Source organism: Gossypium arboreum, chromosome 7, assembly GCF_025698485.1.
Source record: "Gossypium arboreum isolate Shixiya-1 chromosome 7, ASM2569848v2, whole genome shotgun sequence".
Taxonomy (NCBI): Eukaryota; Viridiplantae; Streptophyta; class Magnoliopsida; order Malvales; family Malvaceae; genus Gossypium; species Gossypium arboreum.
Genome location: NC_069076.1, coordinates 89,003,554 through 89,022,068, shown reverse-complemented (window position 1 = coordinate 89,022,068; position 18,515 = coordinate 89,003,554). Strand labels below are relative to the sequence as shown.

The following is an 18,515-nucleotide window of genomic DNA, read 5'->3' as shown; positions in this document are numbered from 1 at the left end:
AGTTACAAGAAGCTTTGGGTACAAAATTGAACTTTAGTACCGCATTTCATCCACAAACAGATGGTCAAACAGAAAGAGTAATCCGTACTCAAGATATGCTTAGATCTTGTGTTTTAGAATTTGGAGGTAGTTGGGAGAAATATCTATCTTTGATTGAGTTTGCCTACAATAACAGTTATCAATCAAGTATACAAATGGCACCGTACGAAGCCTTGTATGGTCGTAAGTGTCGGACTCCTTTATATTGGACCGAGCTTAGTGAGAAACAGATTCATGGAGTTGATCTAGTTAAAGAAACCGAAGAGAAAATAAAAGTAATTCGGGATTGCTTGAAAGCTGCTTCAGATCGACAAAAGTCATATGCAGATTTAAAAAGAAAAGAGATTGAATTTCAGGTGGGTGATAAAGTGTTCTTGAAGGTGTCACCATGGAAAAGATTCTGAGATTTAGTCGAAAAGGCAAGTTGAGTCCGCGTTTTATTGGGCGTCTGAGATTCTCGAGAGAATTGGACCAATGGCATATCGGTTGGCCTTACCGGAGAGTTAGAAAGAATTCATAATGTGTTTCATGTATCAATGTTGCGACGTTATCATTCGATCCTTCACATGTGATTTCTCCAATGAAATTGAGATTCGATCGGATATAACCTACGAGGAGGAACCAATAAAGATTTTGGCTCGAGAGGTTAAACAGTTAAGAAATAAAAGTATAGCTTTAGTGAAAGTATTGTGGCACGTACATGGGATAGAAGAGGCTACGTGGGAACCTGAAGAAGCTATGAGGAAACAAGACCCAAACCTCTTTCTCGGTAAGATTTTGGGGACGAAAATCTCAAAAGGGGAGAATTGTGACAACCCGAATTAGGGCCTAATCGAATAGTGGTTTCGTGACCACAAATCCGAGATAGAAATAATTGTTTTATAATTATTTTGGGGTTTATGATATGATTGCATGATTGTGTGAAAATTTCGTGATGAAATTCTATGCCTAAAGTGCTTAAATTGAAAGTAGGGACTAAATCGAATAAGTTGCAAAATTTGCATCCTAGAAGTTTTTAGTATGAAATTGTTTTGGAATATTAATTAGGAGGTCTTAAATAGCAATTTGACCAATTTTAAGTTCATGGACAAAATTAGGACATGGAAGGAATTTTTGAAAGTTTAGTAAGGAGGGGCATTTTGGTCATTTGGATATTAAATGAAATAAAATGGGAAAAATAACACAAAATTGGTCATCATCCTCCTTAGTTGCTGCCGAATTCTCCCTCTCTCCATAGCTAGGGTCAATTTTCAAGCTCCATAGTAAGTGATTCCAAGCCCCGTTTTTAATGTTCTTTACGTTTTTGGAATCCCGGAAGCTCGAATTTAACCTAGGGTTCATATTTGGAAAAATACCCATAGGTGAAATTTGTGTATTTTGATGTTTTATGATAGAATATGAGGTTTTAAATTATGTTAAATAACTTGTGCTACTCGGTTTTAAGTGAAAACGAGTAAAAGCAAGATAATCGGTAAAAATACCTATTGTTCATAACTATATGATAGAGTGAGAATTTGATGTGGTTGTAGAAGAGAAAATGTTCAGCATAGCATAAAACATAAGAATAAGGGCTGAAATTAATTCCGAGCCTAGGGGCAAAAATGTAATTTTGTAAAGTTAGGGGCAAAATGTAATTTTTCCATGATGTGATTTTGGATTGAAATAAATAGTATGAGTATTAAATGAGCTAAATGTGTTATTATAGATCAAGAAAGACGCGGAATTGATCTCGAACGGGGGAAGGAAAAAGTTTTGGATTAAATTGCAAAATTTTCACATTTTGCACCAAGGTAAGTTTGTATGTAAATATTACAATAATTTCATGTACATTCTTATATTTCAGCCTATTATATGTATATACTAGCTGATGTTGAAGTATAAATCGACTATTGGAAGAATGGAAATAAATAATAGAGAGAGATCCGGTTGAACATTCGGAAAAATCGAATAAAATAGATGGAGCGTAGCTAGGTCACATGTATGATGCCGAGTGCACATCATGTGTACAAGAAAGCTACGAGACACCCTGTATTAGCTAGGTCACATGTGTGATACGAGATGTATCCCATGTAGACAAGAGAGCTACGTGAAAGATAAATGTAGCTAGGTCGCATGCGTGATTCCAAGTGAAGGACACCATGTAGACAAGAGAGCTACATGAAAGATAAATGTAGCTGGGTCGCATGCGTGATTCCAAGTGACGGACACCATGTAGACAAGAGAGCTACGAGACAAATCGGCTAGGTCGCATGAGTGGTACTAAGTGTTCACCATGTGTACAAGAGAGCCGAACTAAACGAAGTATGATGGTGGGGTGTGTCTTTGAAACCATTAAATATCGAGGATTGATCCGAATTGTTCAACGGGATGGTTTTGTGGTGACATTGTGGTTTGGACCTATACTTATGGTGAATGAAATATGGTGAAAATGATTTGTGGTATATACAAATATAAGATAAAATGAGGTTAGCATAAAGAATTTGTGAAAGAGTGAAATTAGCATTAAAACTGTTTTTAGATGGTAGCAGTGATGTGATTTTGAAAAATCACCAAAAATAGGAGGAATATAATTAGAGGTTGAATGAGATGTGAAATTAAAGTTTTATGAGTCTACTTTCATATAAAAGAAACAGAGCAAGCAAAGGAATTCTATATTTTGAGATATTTACAATTGTATGTGACTTGCTCAGGATGAATACGTGATCCCCTGTTCCAACTTTGAAAAATCATTAAAAATTGTACAAAGCAAATTAAGAAATATAGTTTACATGCCTAAATTCCTTATTGAGACTATTTTTAAATGAAACAGACTTCAGGGTTGTTTGAATTGTGTACTGAGAGAAATTCAATTTGTAGTGAACAGAGGTCAGATCAGTCGAGCTGTGTAACAGGGAAACTTTAACTAATAAACTGTACTAATCGGCTGAACCAAAATTATAGAAAAAATTAGCAAAAATCTTTATGAGTCTAGATTCAGGAAATTTTACGGATTTGAATTTCGAGTTTGGTAACTCGAGTTATGATTTATTTAGTGAATATGACGCAGCAGAGACAGCTTAATCAAAGTGGAATGAATAGTGAAGTTAAAGTAGATGTACTTGAATTGTTGTGTAAACATGTTAGATTTTTTTAATTAGTATTTACATACTTACTTACTAAGCTATAAGCTTACTTTGTTTCTCTCTTTTGTCTTATAGTGTTCTCCGGCTTGCTCGGGAGTTAAGGATCGTGAAGATCTATCCGCACTATCCTACTTTAGGTATTTGAACTAAACGTTTTGAATTATGGCATGTATAGTAGGCTTAGTTATTTTGTTACGTGTCATATTTGTCTAGGTTTAAAATATTAGTTACTGATATTTCGACCAGCTAATTTGTACAAACCATTAAAGTTGGCTAATATTGTTCAAGACATATTTATATTTCGATTATGTTTAATGGTAGGTATTATGTTCTGGTAATACCTTGTATCCTGTTCCGGCGACGGTAACGGGTAAGGGGTGTTACACCATAAGATTGGAAGTGTTCAGAGATACTTTGACCTTGAGTCGATGAGGCACTGTAAGTGTCTTATTATTACTTCGGATAATTCTGATGAGGTACTGAGTACCGTACTGTTTTACTTCAACTTGGCCGATAAGGCACTGAGTGCCATACTAGAGTGTTTTGGTTGGATCCGTGTATCCATCAAAGTCCGAGTCTTGTTAATAGGAGTAAACAAATGATTTTGCCAATTGATTGACAACGAATGATATTGAATATGGATTGGAATGGACAATGAAATAAAATATGCAATTGAAATGCATGGAATTGCATGAATCAGGGATTCATGAAATGCATATTGGTTTGAAATTGAATGGTGTATCATATTGAGAAAAGCTATGAATAGTGTCGAAACCATTTTTTTCGTTTTTTTTTCGATTTAAAAATGATGGATCGACTTTTTGGAAAGCGAAAATGGAGTCGCCACCAATCTTTTCTTGTTTAGGTGTGATCGGATCACCTAGAAATTTGGGTTGTTTTAATAAAACATTTTGGTTTACTAAAACAATGATTTTGGTCTACGAAAATATGAGAAAATAAGCTCGGGAGTCGGTTACGTATAAGGAAGGATTAGCACCCTCATTACGCCCAAAATTGGTACCAAATCATTAATACTATCCTTTTGTCTAAAATTAAAAATGTTTTTGAAATGTGGTTCTTGTTAATAACATTTGAATAACCCGAGTCCTTTGCCAAAAATCTTCTTGTTTCGACGTTCGAAAATTTATAATTCGAAAATAACGAAAGGATGCCCAACTATTTGGTCCAACGAAAAATCGATACCCAGCTCAGTAGGGTACGATTCCTCGAATTTCTAAATATTGACCATTGCCTCACCTTGGAAGATATGAGTGAAATTTCGAAGAGACATTCGATCATTTTGAACAAACAGGAGATTGCAACCCAACACGATAGGACACTATTCCCCGAATTGCCAAACATCGAACATTTCTTTCATTTTAAAGAGTTTTTAGAAAACGTGAGTGAAATTCCAAAGGGATCTTCGATTGTTTTGAACAAATGAAAAAGCGCAACTCAGCACGATAGGACACAACATTTCAAATCCTCGATACAAGATCATTTTATAATTTCCAAAACTCATACTTTTGAAATTTCAAAAGGATATTTAGTTATTTAGGTTAAACAAGAAAAATTGAAACCTAGTAAGTTAGGGTACTATTTTCTTGAATTTCCTAAATTCAAATATTGCCTTATTTTAATTTGAAAAAACATGGACGAAATCTCGAGAGAATATTTATTTGGTCAAATAGAAAATTGAAACCCAACACGTTAGGGCACAATTCTCTAATTATCAAACACGAAATATTACCTCGCTTTGAAATTTTATTTTTTATTTTTTTAAAAGGAGTGATTATGGAAACAAACTTGCAACGTATTTATTCGATTCATTTGAACCAAAGAAAATGAAATGAATAATTTCAGCAAATAGGTTGATTTCAAGCAAATAGGTTGGCAATCTCAATCATAATATAATACATGGGGATGCAAAACAAAGTAACAAATATGGAAAACATATATCAATAATATATTATACAATTTTTGAAAAGTACAAACACGAAAATTGAAACATGCCCAATGATAATAATCTTACCACATACACTATTTAACGTTTCTAACTAATGGTTAAATAAAAAACTATTTTAAGAAAAATATTTTAAAAGGTAATAAAAATGTTAAAACAAATAAACTTGGACTGAACAATTTAAAAGTAGCTAAATTATATATATATATATATATATATATATATATATATATAAACAGATAATACATGCAAAAATTTACAATAGATCGTAAAATAAATAAAAATAAAATAAATAATACATAAAGTATATAAAGTTTAACATATAAATGAGCTTCAAAATAAGTATTATAAGAGGAAATTTAAAGTTAGTGTTATGCAAAATAATTTAAAACCAAGATTCAAAAATGTATATATGTATATAATATATATTATGTGCATAGCAATAGTAATGTGTACCTATATAAAATTTTAAAACGAATAATATACATATTAACAAGTTGTAACATAGATGAATTATATAAATGCAACCATGTAAGAATATATAAAAGAATATAAGAATGACATACTATATAATATAAATCAATAATTATACAAAATAATTTGAAACAAGATTTACTTACCAACAATTAACAAGATACATAAAGCATAAAACTTAATATAAACATTGTATATATAAAAATAGTAATATAGGCAAGTGTTTGAAATAAACAAAGTATAATTTAAAATTGGGGAATAAATGGTATACATAAATAGATTTAAAGGAAAAATATAAACATGTTTGCAAGGGAATTCAAATAAGTAATTCAATTCAATTATGTATATATATATATATATATATATATATAAAATAAAGAAAATAAAATAAAATAATAAAATGAAAAATGAACAAAGGGAATACAAGAAATTAAAATCAACCTTTTTTTGCTTTGGATTTTTGATCTCTATTTGAAAATATAATGTTTTTTTATCCCTCCTTCCCTTTACATTTGGTTTTATGATGGCTTTTATAGCCTTGTTACAACATTTTTTATTATTTACTATCTTTTCTTTTTACAAGTGGTAGACAAAAGAGGACGGTATGGCGCTTTAGGCGGCACATAGGGTGAAGAGGTTAGGTTTTTTCTTTTTCTTCATTTTTTATTTTTTTATTTTTATTTTGGGTTGTATTTGGGCTTGGGGTATTTTGGGTTTTAGTTGAGTTTTGATATTTGAGCTGTGATTTTATTGGGCCCCGGGTAAAATTTGGGTCTTACAGCTGCCCTTCTTTGCTCATTGTTGTGTTAACAGGAATAGAGCAAAGACTATAAAAAGACCAATTTTGCCCAGGCTCACCGAGTCTTGAGTTCTTGATCCTTGATCTTCTTTAAATGGCCTCTTGACGGTTTCAATCTGCTTCACTGCAACTCAGGAAGGCGATATATGCTATCTTTGATCTGCTCCCCGTCTAATACAGAGATGCCAAATCTGTTATCTTCGATCTGCTCTCCGTCGCTACAGAGACGCCAAATCTGTTATCTTCGATCTGCTCTCCGCCGCTACAGAGACGCCAAATCTGTTATCTTCGATCTGCTCTCCGCCGCTACGGAGACGCCAAATCTGTTATCTTCGATCTGCTCTTCACCGCTACAGAGACGCCAAATCTGTTATCTTCGATCTGCTCTCCGCCGCTACAGAGATGCCAAATCATTTTCGATCTGCTCTTCGCCGCTACAGAGACGCAAAATCTGTTATCTTCGATCTGCTCTCCATCGCTACAGAGACGCCAAATCTGTTATCTTCGATCTGCTCTCTACAGCTACAGAGATGCCAAATCATCTTCGATCTGCTCTCCGCTGCTACAGAGACGCCAAATTTGTTATCTTCGATCTGCTCTCCGCCGTTACAGAGACGCCAAATCTGTTATCTTCGATCTGCTCTCCGCCGCTACAGAGACGCCAAATCTACTATTTTCGATCTGCTCTCCACCGCTACAGAGACGCCAAATCTGTTATCTTCGATCTGCTCTCTGCCGCTACAGAGACGCCAAATCTGTTATCTTCGATCTGCTCTCCGCCGCTACAGAGATGCCAAATCTGTTATCTTCGATCTGCTCTCCGCCGCTACAGAGATGCCAAATCATCTTCGATCTGCTCTCTGCTGCTACAGAGATGCCAAATTTGTTATCTTCGATCTGCTCTCCGCCGCTACAGAGATGCCAAATCTGTTATCTTCGATCTGCTCTTCGCCGCTACAGAGACGCCAAATCTGTTATCTTCGACCGCTCTCGCCGCCACTGAGACGCCAAATCATTATCTTCGATCCGCTCTCCGTCGCTTCTGAGACACCAAATCTGTTATCTTCGATCGCTCTCCGCCCACTGAGACGCCAAATCATTATCTTCGATCCGCTCTCGCCACTGAGACGCTTAAATCATCTTGGATTTGCTTCAATGTAAACACGTGAAAGCCAAATCAGCTATGTCTTCGATCCGCTCCCACCGATACTGAAATGCCAAATCATCTTGGATATCTTCACTTGTTGCCCCACCGCTAGGGGTTAAGACTTGTGAATTCACCGATTCTATCAAGATCATCTCTCGAGGAACATGATCTGTAAAATCAGTTTCATGTATCCATGCTTATGCCAAATAATTAGGATGTTATGATTGAAATGAATCAAATGCTCCTAACTAAATGTGATGCTTTATGTCAAATAATTAGAATGTTATGAAATGAATCAAATGTTCCTAACTAAATGAATGGTTATGAATGTAGAAATGTTATGAGAGTGATTCCTTTTTAAACGCTTAAAGTATCATTGCTCATAGTTCATGCGGGTTCCCTCATTGATGTACTATCGTGTCTTCTTGCTTAGCTGTTATCTCTGACATAAAATTTGAAGAAATAGTCATAATTTGGACTACTCTTTTCCCAGTGTTTTCCACTTTTGAGTCTGGTTAGTTCTGACTAGTGGCCCTGTTTCAGGTCCTTGTACTATTTAGAGACTTTCCAGAGTAATATGCGTAACTTCTTTTGTGTGAATATGATAAGTCCAAAAATCATGATTTCAACAAAAATGCTCGAAAGAGATTATCATAATGGACAAATGGAATTTTATTAAGTAAAATTTGATGTGAATATATAAGATAACAAATATGATAAGGTGCAAAAAAAAGTGCCCCAGATATCGCAGCACGAGCTTCACTATTCTTATTTTTCGAAGACTATTTCGAGCTAAATGTGTGTTAAAGAGATCCCCCGTATTTTGTTAATGCCCCAAGATATACTGTTCTTCCTCTTTGAGGACAAGACTACCACATGCCCCACATTTAAAAATTTAGCTGCCCGATTTTAGGTTTTTAACTCAAAAACCCCTTTGGTCTCAAAGTGCCCTTTTGCGGGCTTTCACCTTGGCTTTTCCATCTTTTTTTTTTGGGTCTCAAAGCGCCCTTTGCGGGTTTTCACCTCGACCTTTCCCTTTTTAGGTAAAATACTTCTTGACGGTATCCGAATTTACGGGATAGGGCAGGTTTTTACCATCCATCTCGGCTAGAATTAATGCTCCTCCGGAGAAAGCTTTCTTCACCACGTAAGGCCCCTCCCAATTAGGCATCCATTTTTCTCGAAAATCTTTCTGTATGGGAAGAATCTTTTTCAAAACCAGGTCTCCCTTATGGAATTCTCTAGAGAGAACCTTTTTGTCATAAGACCGCATCATTCGTTTTTGGTACATCTGACCATGACGGATAGCTCTTAGCCTCTTTTCCTCAATCAAGTTCAATTGATCGTATCGAGACTGGATCCATTCTGCTTCGTCTAACTTTAACTCCGACAGCACTCGAAGGGATGGGATCTCGACTTCGATTGGCAAAACTGCTTCCATTCTGTAAACTAAAGAGAAAGGTGTTGCCCCAGTTGAGGTTCTGACTGATGTTCGATAAGCAAAGAGGGCAAATGGTAACATCTCATGGCCAATCTTCGTAGGTCTCAGTCATCTTCCCGATGATCTTCTTAATGTTTTTATTGGCCGCTTCCATTGCTCCATTCATTTTCTAAGCGTCTGGTGATTTAATTGTGGTGTTTGATCTTGAATTGACTGCAGACTTCCACTATCATACTATTGCTCAAGTTTAAGGCATTGTCAGATATAATCATCTCTGGCATTCCATATCGACATATGATCTCCTTTTTCAGAAATTTGCTCACTGCCGACTTTGTCACGTTGGCATATGAAGCGGCTTCTACCCATTTGGTGAAGTAGTCAATAACCACAAAGATGAACCGATGACCATTGGAAGCCTTAGGTGATATCAGTCCAATCACGTCCATACCCCACATAGAGAAAGGCCATGGGGAGACCATGACATGCAGCGGTGAATGAGGCACATGTAAAGCCATTAGCGTGTGTCCCGCAGATGCCTTCATGGACTTCTTCCAAGATTCTCTTAGCCTCTACAGCATCTACGCATCTTAATAGCACTTGATCCTTTCTTCCTTTGTGTAGGATCTCTCCATCTAAGACGTAGTCGATGGCCAATCTTCTCAGCGTCCTTTTATCATTCTCGCCTGCCTGGTCCGGGTACTCACGATTCTTCACGTATTGTAATATATTGTGATACCAAGGGTGATCATCTTTTTCCTCATCCTCCTCAATACTGTAACAGTAGGCCGGAGTTTCATAAATGCTCATCCGGATGGTTTGACATCTTCTTGTTTGTTCACCTTGATCATGGAAGCTAATGTGGCCAAAGCATCAGCCATCTGATTTTCATCTCATGGCAGGTAACAGAAGGTAATGTCATCAAACTCTTTGACCAATTCAAGGACCAGTTTCCGATAGTCGATCAACTTGGGGTCTCTGGTCTCCCATTCTCCCTTGAGTTGATAAATCACTAGCGCAAAATCCCCATACACCTCAAGTACTTTAATCTTACGTTCTATGGCTACACGGATACCCATGATGCATGCTTCATATTCCGTCATGTAATTCGTACAATCAAAATCCAATTTACTAGTGAATGGATAATGATTTCCTCTTGGGGATACCAAGACTGCCCCGATTCCATTACCCACAACATTTGATGCCCCATCAAAGTTTAGTTTCTAAGGAAGCTCTTTCGGGTCATCTTCTTCAGTGGTAGCAACACACATTAGGTCTTCATTCGGGAAGTCAAAGTTCAAAGGCTCGTAGTCTTCCAAGGCTCTACTGGCCAAAAAATCTGTTATTTCACTTCCTTTTACTGCTTTCTGGTTCACATAGACTATCTCGAATTCAGAAAGTAGAATCTGCCATCGAGCCATCATTCCATTCAAAGCTGTTGACTCATCATATACTTCAAGGGGTCCAATTTTGAGATAAGCCAAGATGTGTGATATAACATATACTGCCTCAGTCTTCGGGTTGTCCAAATTAGGGCACAACATAACTTCACTATCGGCGGATACCTTGCCTCACATTCCGTGAACTTTTTACTGAGATAGTAAATAGCTTTTTCTTTCCTCCCCAACTCGTCATGCTGACCCAATACGCATCCCATGGAGTTCTCGAATACTGCCAAATACAGTATCAACGGCTTATCGGGGTTAGGTGGCATCAGCATCGAGGCGTTGGATAAATACTGTTTGACCTTGTCGAAAGCCCTTTGGCATTCTTCATCCCATTCACCTGGGTTATGTTTCTTGAGGAGGCGAAAGACAGGGTCACATTTCTCGATCAGTTGTGAAATGAACCGAGCAATGTAATTTAATCTTCCTAGAAAGCCTCGAACTTCTTTCTGAGTGTGCGGTGGGGATAGCCCTTGTATGGCTTTAACTTTGTCTAGATCAATCTCGATCCCTTTCTCACTAACCACGAATCTGAGTAACTTTCCAGACTTGGCTCCAAAGGTACATTTGGCGGGGTTGAGTTTTAGCTGAAACTTCCTCAACCTCAAGAACAATTTTCCTAGGACTTGTATGTGCTCCTTCTCTGTTCGAGACTTAGCTATCATGTCATCCACATAGACCTCGATTTCTTTATGCATCATGTCATGAAAAATGGTCACCATGACACTTTGATAAGTTGCCCCCGCATTCTTCAGTCCAAACGGCATCACCTAGTAACAGAACGTGCCCCACATGGTTACAAATGTGGTTTTCTCCATATCTTCAGGATGCATATTGATCTGGTTATATCTTGAAAAACGTCCATAAATGAAAACAGTGAGTGTTCCGCCGTGTTGTCCACTAGGGTGTCAATATGAGGTAGTGGGAAATTGTCTTTTTGGCTGGCTTTATTCAAATCTCTGTAGTCCACACACATTCGTACTTTTCCATCTTTCTTAGGGACAGGGACGATGTTGGCTACCCAATCTGAGTATTTTACCACCTTCAAGAATCCAGCGTCAAACTGCTTTCGAACTTTTTCCTTTATTTTTAGCAAGACGTCGGGCCTCATTCTTCGGAGTTTTTGCTGAATAGGCTTACACTCTTCTTTTATGGGGAGTCGGTGCACCACGATGTTAGTGTCTAACCCGGGCATATCTTGGTATGACCATACGAAGACATCTTTGAATTCTTGAAGTAATTCAATAAGGTCTCGTTTCATCTCCGCAGTAATACATGTTCCGATCTTCACCTCTTGTCCTTTTCCTAAGCTCACAATTTCGACTGATTCTTTGTGAGGTAGGATTTATTTCTCATCTTGTTCTACCATCCTCAATAAATCAAGAGATAGGTTACGGCCTTGGTCATCTTTAAAATCCTGAGAATCATTCATATACACATCTTGCTCGAAAGGAAATTCTGAGTCGCTAGCAGTGTCACTCGTATTATTAATATCTGGGGACCTGTTATGAGGATGAAGACAGATACAAAGAATCAAAAGAATTCAAAACATTTATTTGCGTGATATGATTATGAATGACGAATGAAAGAATATTTAGAAGAATGTTTCAAGAATAAAAGAATTCGAAAGTAATCATTTGTATGGTTATGAATGGAATTGAAAGGACGAGATAACATTTGCTCAAAAATGATAATAACCGTGCATTTTATTGAAATGTCGTTTTTAAACATCGGCCTATTTCACAAATGATTCTTATTACTCCTAGGCCTAGAGCAATAAGTGTGTTTTGGACATTACTCTGAATCCATTCTAAAAGCTACAGGAATCTCTTCCGCAGTCCAGTTGTCCAGAACACTTCCAAGCGTGCAGAGGCAAATGCCCGACAAATTCTCTCCTCCGGTCTCCTCTTCACATATGACGTTGATGTCCAAGCTTTCCAGCCTTTCTTCTATAGCTCCCGTCATTGGTGTGTCTCTCTCGGGATGAATGATTCCCCTGGACACAAATGTTTTTGATATATGGGGGAATGTCATTGGTTCTCACTTGATTTCTTCCCCCGTTAATCGAGCTCTTCTTCTTTCTTACTTCTTTCCCAGCTCCCTTCTCCTTTGTTTTGCATCCGGCTTAAATCCTAAATCGAAGCGGTCTTTCTTGTCTTTCGGCATTAGCGTTTCAACCCTTCCTTGCAGATGTCTCCCAAGTCCTCTTCCGGGTAGGGCTCCTTTTCCAATCGTTAACTGGAGGCTCATCCTCGTGGTTTTGGACAATTTTGGCACCAGAATTTTGCTTCCCTCAGCGATGAAGGTTGCATTAACAAATTCTAAAGATCGAAATGAACATTCGATTGCTTCGTCATCTGTCTCCAAATAGGGCGCATTATTGCTCACAGTTGCAATGATATCCTCTTCAGTATTGATCGTTATCAACCTCCCCTCTGATACCAGCTTCAACTATTGATGCAACGAAGAAGTCACTGCCCCAGCTGAATGTATCTAGGGCCTCCCCAATAAGCAATTATATGAGGGCTTGATATCCATTACTAGGAAATCCACCTCATATATGTTTGGCCCAATCTGAAGAGGTACCTCGATTCTGCCCATCACATTTCTCTCCGTGTCATCAAATGCCTTCACTATGTTCTGGCACTCTTTCATGTGAGAGCTGTCTACAGGTAATCTGTTTAGTGTGGTCAATAGCAGGACGTTCAAAGTTGATCCGTTGTCAATCAGTACGCCTGGCAGCGTATACCCTTTACAGCGCGTGGTAATGTGTAATGCTTTAGTCGACCCCATGCCACTTGGTGGTATCTTATTGTCATTGAAGAAGATATAGTTGTCGGCACTTATGTTACTAACCAATCGGTCCAGTTTGTTAACAGAGATATCATTGGCAACATACGTTTCATTCAAGACCTTCATTAGCGCGCTGCGATGAACTTTCGAGCTTAGAAGTAAGGCCAGCACTGAGATACGAGCTGGTTGTTTACGTAGCTGTTCCACCATGCTGTATTTACTATGCTTTAGGAATTTTAAAAACTCCTTAGCCTCTTCTTCGTTAACTAGCTCATTGACAGGAAGTTCAGATTTGGTCGCTTTTTCCTTCACCCCTTCGACCACTAGGGCTTTTCCTTTTACGGGCTGTGCCTTCTCACTCGCTGTATCATAACATCTCTCGCTACGTGTATAGGAGCCCCTATCTTGGTCCTCTTTTAAAGTGTCGACTAGGCTTTCCTTCCCCGGAATTGTCACATTACAATCATAATTCCATGGGACCCTTTTGCTATCTTTGTAAAGGAAGACCGCAGGTCTCTGGATTATGACCCTTGGTAGTAGTTGAACTCTAGCTTCATTATTTTTGGGTCTCGATATGATAACCACGGGGTAGTTAACTATTTGATTTTGTACCGTCGACTCTCCCTCCGACGCACATATGTCTCCCTCTACGGGGTTTTTAGTCTCTTCATAGAATTTCATTTCCTTATTGTTCATCATGTTCTGCACTAGGGCCCTGAACTCCATATACTCTTGGATTTCATACCCCACCTCATTGTGAAACTCGCAGTAGTTCCTCTCTTTTTTGGATTCTCTTCCTAAATCCAACGCGATCAAACCTCTCATGACCATCTCCCTCCACACTTGTCTCAATGGAGTCCTGACTTTCGCAACCTCACACTTAATCTTCTTGTTTTTGCCTTCACTTATCCCGTTCACTCCTTGGTCGGTGTGATTGGGGAGTGGGTTTCCTGCTACATTGGGCATGGCTGAGTCATCAAATCTCACGATTCCCACCTTAATGAGTCTTTCGACCACTTTCTTGAATGCAGTACAATTTTCGATTGAATGCCCGGTAATTCCCGCATAGTAGTCACATTGGGCGTTTCTGTCATACCATTTGGGATACGGGGGCTGCAGTGGCTCCAGGTAGAAAGGGGATACCACATGAGCGTTGAACATATTCTGGTACAACTCCATATATGTCATAGGTATATGGGTGAATTGTGGCATTTCTGTGTTCTTCCTTGCATTGGATTCAGGGCTTTGTTGATCGGTGGTCACCATTTTGGGTTGATTTACGGTAAATGATTTGGACTGCCCCTTGTTGAATGTACTCGTGTTGTTCACTTCATTATCACTTTTCCCCGGGACTGACTTCTTAGCACTCTCTCCCAATTCTATCTTGCCTCTCCTTACAACATTTTCGATCATTTCTCCCGTCATCACTATGTCAGAGAAGCTCTTAGTGGCGCTTCCCAACATATGAGTGATAAAAGGGGCTTTCAATGTGTTAATAAAGAGCATTGTTGTCTCTTTTTCTAGAAGTGGCGGCTGAACTTGTATGGCCACCTCTCTCCACCTTTGTGCATACTGTCTGAAACTTTCATTTGACTTTTTTTCCATATTCTGGAGAGTGATCCCGTTGGGGGTCATGTCCGTCACATGATTTAATCTTGGCTCGACTCAGTTGGTTGTACCACTTAGACGCCGCTCCAACCAGACTATCTTGAAAGCAGTGGATTAGTAGCTGGTCATTGTTAACATATCCCGTCATTCGCCTGCAAAACATGGTGATGTGGGCTTCAGGGCAGCTTGTTCCATTGTATTTCTCGAATTCAGGCATTTTGAATTTAGGGGGGAGGACTAAATCTAGGACCAGGCTCAGATCCTTGGCATCAATCCCTTGATGATGATCCGCGCTCTCCATGGCTTTAAATTTCTCTTCAAGCCATCTACACCGTTCTTCTAATTGTTTTTGCGAATCCATCCTTGCTTTTTCCTCTTCAGCCACTTCATCCAAGTCAGGAACAGGCAGATAGTTTGGGTTGTTGACAAAGTTAGAGCCTGAGCCGGTTTAGAAGTTCATCGGAATTGAAGCTCCGGCCTGAACTTGCTGGGGCATGATTGTGATCGATTGTTTTTGTAGGTTAATCTCGGGCTTCATCGGTATATGCATTGGAGTAAAGCCAGGAGGGTATTGGAGATCTTCATTGATTTCCTCAACTTGGTCCATAGAGCCCTTTCCCTTATCTATTCCTCTCAACAGTAATTTGGATAACTGGGACATCATCTCTCTCTGAGACTCCATCATTTGCTTCTTCATCTCTCGTTGAATTTTGGCTAGCTGCTCTTCTATCTGGGACTACATTTGTTCTTGCATGTCCTTTTGCAATTGCTCCAATTTCTCGAGTTTCTTATCCATTATTTTTTTCTTGTACCGTAGGGGTGCGTGGTTGGTTGGTTTTCGTTGGTTTCCAGGTTACTGAAATAATTTTTAATTAATTAGAAAACTCTTATGGCCTTTAATGCATGATGATATGATGTAATGCAAATGTATGAATGTAAAGGAGGCATCAATTTTGATTCAATTGCCCTTAGAAAATTTCACTTTGAAAATAAAATCTTTTACATAAGGTCGAGTTACAGATAACATCTCGCTCTAACACTCAAAGTTCTAATTTTTCTAAGCAACGAGGCCAGCTCTTGTCCGCGGTCTGACTACAACTCATACTTCACGCTCAGTGTGTCCGTCTGAACCGCTAAAGTTTGCAAGTAGTCTGCTACTTCCCGAATCTGGGTTATGGCTTCCCCCATAAGGTAATCTCTGTTTCTGACTTGGTCTTGCTCATGGTGAAGCTGCTTTTTCCAACGATCATCGTTTGCCTCGAAAAACTGGATCCGAATCTCGCAGTTCTGTAGTGACGCTTCTAACTCTTCTATCCTTCCTTTCATTTCTTCTATCTTGCTCAAGCTTGCCCTCAACTCTATTGCGGTGTTGCGGTTTCGATACTGATGCAGAGACTTATCGAGTTCTGCCACTCTAGCACTTAATTCCCCTCGCTCATTTCTGCTTACCGATAGACTTTTCTTCAAATCTTCGTTTCGTGATTGAACTTCTCAAAATTTTCTTTCCCACCGGTCGGTATTGGCTTTTTCTTCTCGAATTTCGTGGCGTCATTGTTCAGAAGTCTTACCTAAACCCGCAGTCCTCATAGATAGGCGCAGCTTCTTGTAGTATGTCTTCAAGCTGTTTAGGTCTTCTTCGGCCTTAGTTTTTCCTTTTCTCCATTTCTCAGCCTCTGACCTCTGAGCATCAGCGTCTAACCTTAGATACATTTTCTCTTCTTCTAACTATTCGATCTTCTTCTCGAAATCTTGCCTTATAATTTCCAATTCTGATGGGGTGACATGTAATTGTTCCCTGATAGGTCGAGCATTCTCCAAGCTGGGCCTAGGAATATTATCATTAATTCTCTTCTTAAACCACTCGCTATACTCGGGCGTTACCATGGAACCGACGGCTAACCTCTTCATCCAACAAGTTTGCTTTTAAGCATCCGATAACTCCCGAACTCTCTTCTTATAATGAGCACCTTTAAATGAGAATTCACTCTGAGCAAGCCCATAGGTCGTGGGTACAAACTGCCTCGACTTATATTTCTTCAAGGCTAATAGTGGAGTATACTCGGTAGCTCCCCAAATTCCTAACAATGGCACCCAATCGAAGTTACCACATCGGTACATGATCTCATCAGGAACCATCCAATAAACTTTCCACTCGATATCCCCCTCCTGGAGGTTCTGAAGAATGTCCATCCACTTCTCCTCTGAGATATCCTCTCCTCTCAGATAGTCGCTTCTTCTTTTAACGGGAAATAACCCTCGGAGAAGACTCGATAGGAAACTTTGTCTACCTTCCAAAAGTGCCCGTGGAACCATGCCATCAATAATTGTGCACATCCAATGAATCGCCCTTGCCCGTCTTCCGACATGAGCTCAAAGATCCGAACGTTTCGCCAATATTGCTTGATCGGTGTGATTCCTTTTCAAGGCGATCAAACAAGTCAATGACCGCCTCGTCCACGTGTCTCAAAGCCTTAGGAAAGATCACTAATCCGTAGATGCTTAAGGCAAATATATCAACCCTCTTTCTTTCATCTGGATGTGTTAAGATCAAATCTCGCAAATTCTCCCAAGGGATACATTTGCTATCTCCTTTTTGCTGAATCCGAGTAGTGACCCAAGGCTCGCTCATCCCAGAAATGCTCATCAGTTTCTTCACGAAAGTCTGACTACTAAAAACCCAAGCATAAGTCTTCCGGACCTGAATTTTGGGACACCTGGGCAAAGTAGTGTATTCCTCCATGGTAGGTACCAAATCCGTTTCTCCAAAAGCGAAACACTTGTACGTAGAATTCCAAAACTGTACCAAGGCTCGAAACAAATTCTTATCCACTCTAATGTCTAGCATTTAGGATACGTCACCATAATTTTGGTAAAACAATTGCTTGATTCCTTCATTCCAACTAGCCCAAATGTCTCTCAACTATTGCAGCTCGTTCTGTACTACATTGATGTGAGTAAAATCTTGCAGCTCCGATACATACCCTTCTGCCAAGCTATCCCCTCTCTCCGATTGCAGCCTCTCCGACTATGCACGAATGGCCGCATTATCCTCGACTTTACTTAGAAATTCATTCTCCATGTCAAATTTTCTAACTTAGTAATTGAATACGGATTAACGCCTCATTTAGTATGCAATGTTATGCAAAAAAGATAAAACAAAACAAAACACCGGTTAGTGTCAATAATAGCTATTATGACGCATATATGGGTAAGTACTAAGGCTCGGCGCGGCTTTACCCAAGGATGGTTCCTAAGGTTCACTATATGTGGTTAGTTCTAGAGATAAGGTACCCGAACCAGCAGATTCCTCAATCCTCACCCATTATAGGCTCATATAGATCGAGTTCGGCTCGGGAGGATACATTTCCGTATGACCATACGGAGATGAAAATCTCACGAAATCATAGGTACGGATATACCCCGGAAGCAATCCACTAGCTCATGCGGAGGTGAAAACCTCACGAAAGCATAGTTTCTTACTCCCAACTTAGAAGGTGTGACCACAGTGGTAATGCAATGCCATACAATATTATTCTATGGGACTTGAACCGAAACGAATGAAGTAAAAGGATCGTCTATTAAAAACCAAATTTTAAATTTTCAACAAAAGGACAGAAAATAATCTATTTTGCGGCTTGACTCTCTTATTGTCCCCAGTGGAGTCGCCAAGCTGTCGAAACCATTTTT

The 18,515-nt window shown here is 38.9% G+C and overlaps 1 protein-coding gene across 1 annotated transcript; it reads right to left on the bottom strand.

Moving 5' to 3' along the window:
- Window positions 1-12,221: 12,221 nt before the first annotated feature.
- LOC108478831 (uncharacterized) lies at window positions 12,222-15,189 on the bottom strand. The gene is made up of 4 exons (XM_017781291.1): window positions 14,920-15,189; window positions 13,014-14,828; window positions 12,514-12,878; window positions 12,222-12,423 (listed from the first exon to the last, which is right to left on the bottom strand). The coding sequence occupies exons 1-4, from the start codon at window positions 15,187-15,189 to the stop codon at window positions 12,222-12,224; spliced, it is 2,652 nt and encodes an 883-aa protein (XP_017636780.1).
- Window positions 15,190-18,515: the final 3,326 nt, after the last annotated feature.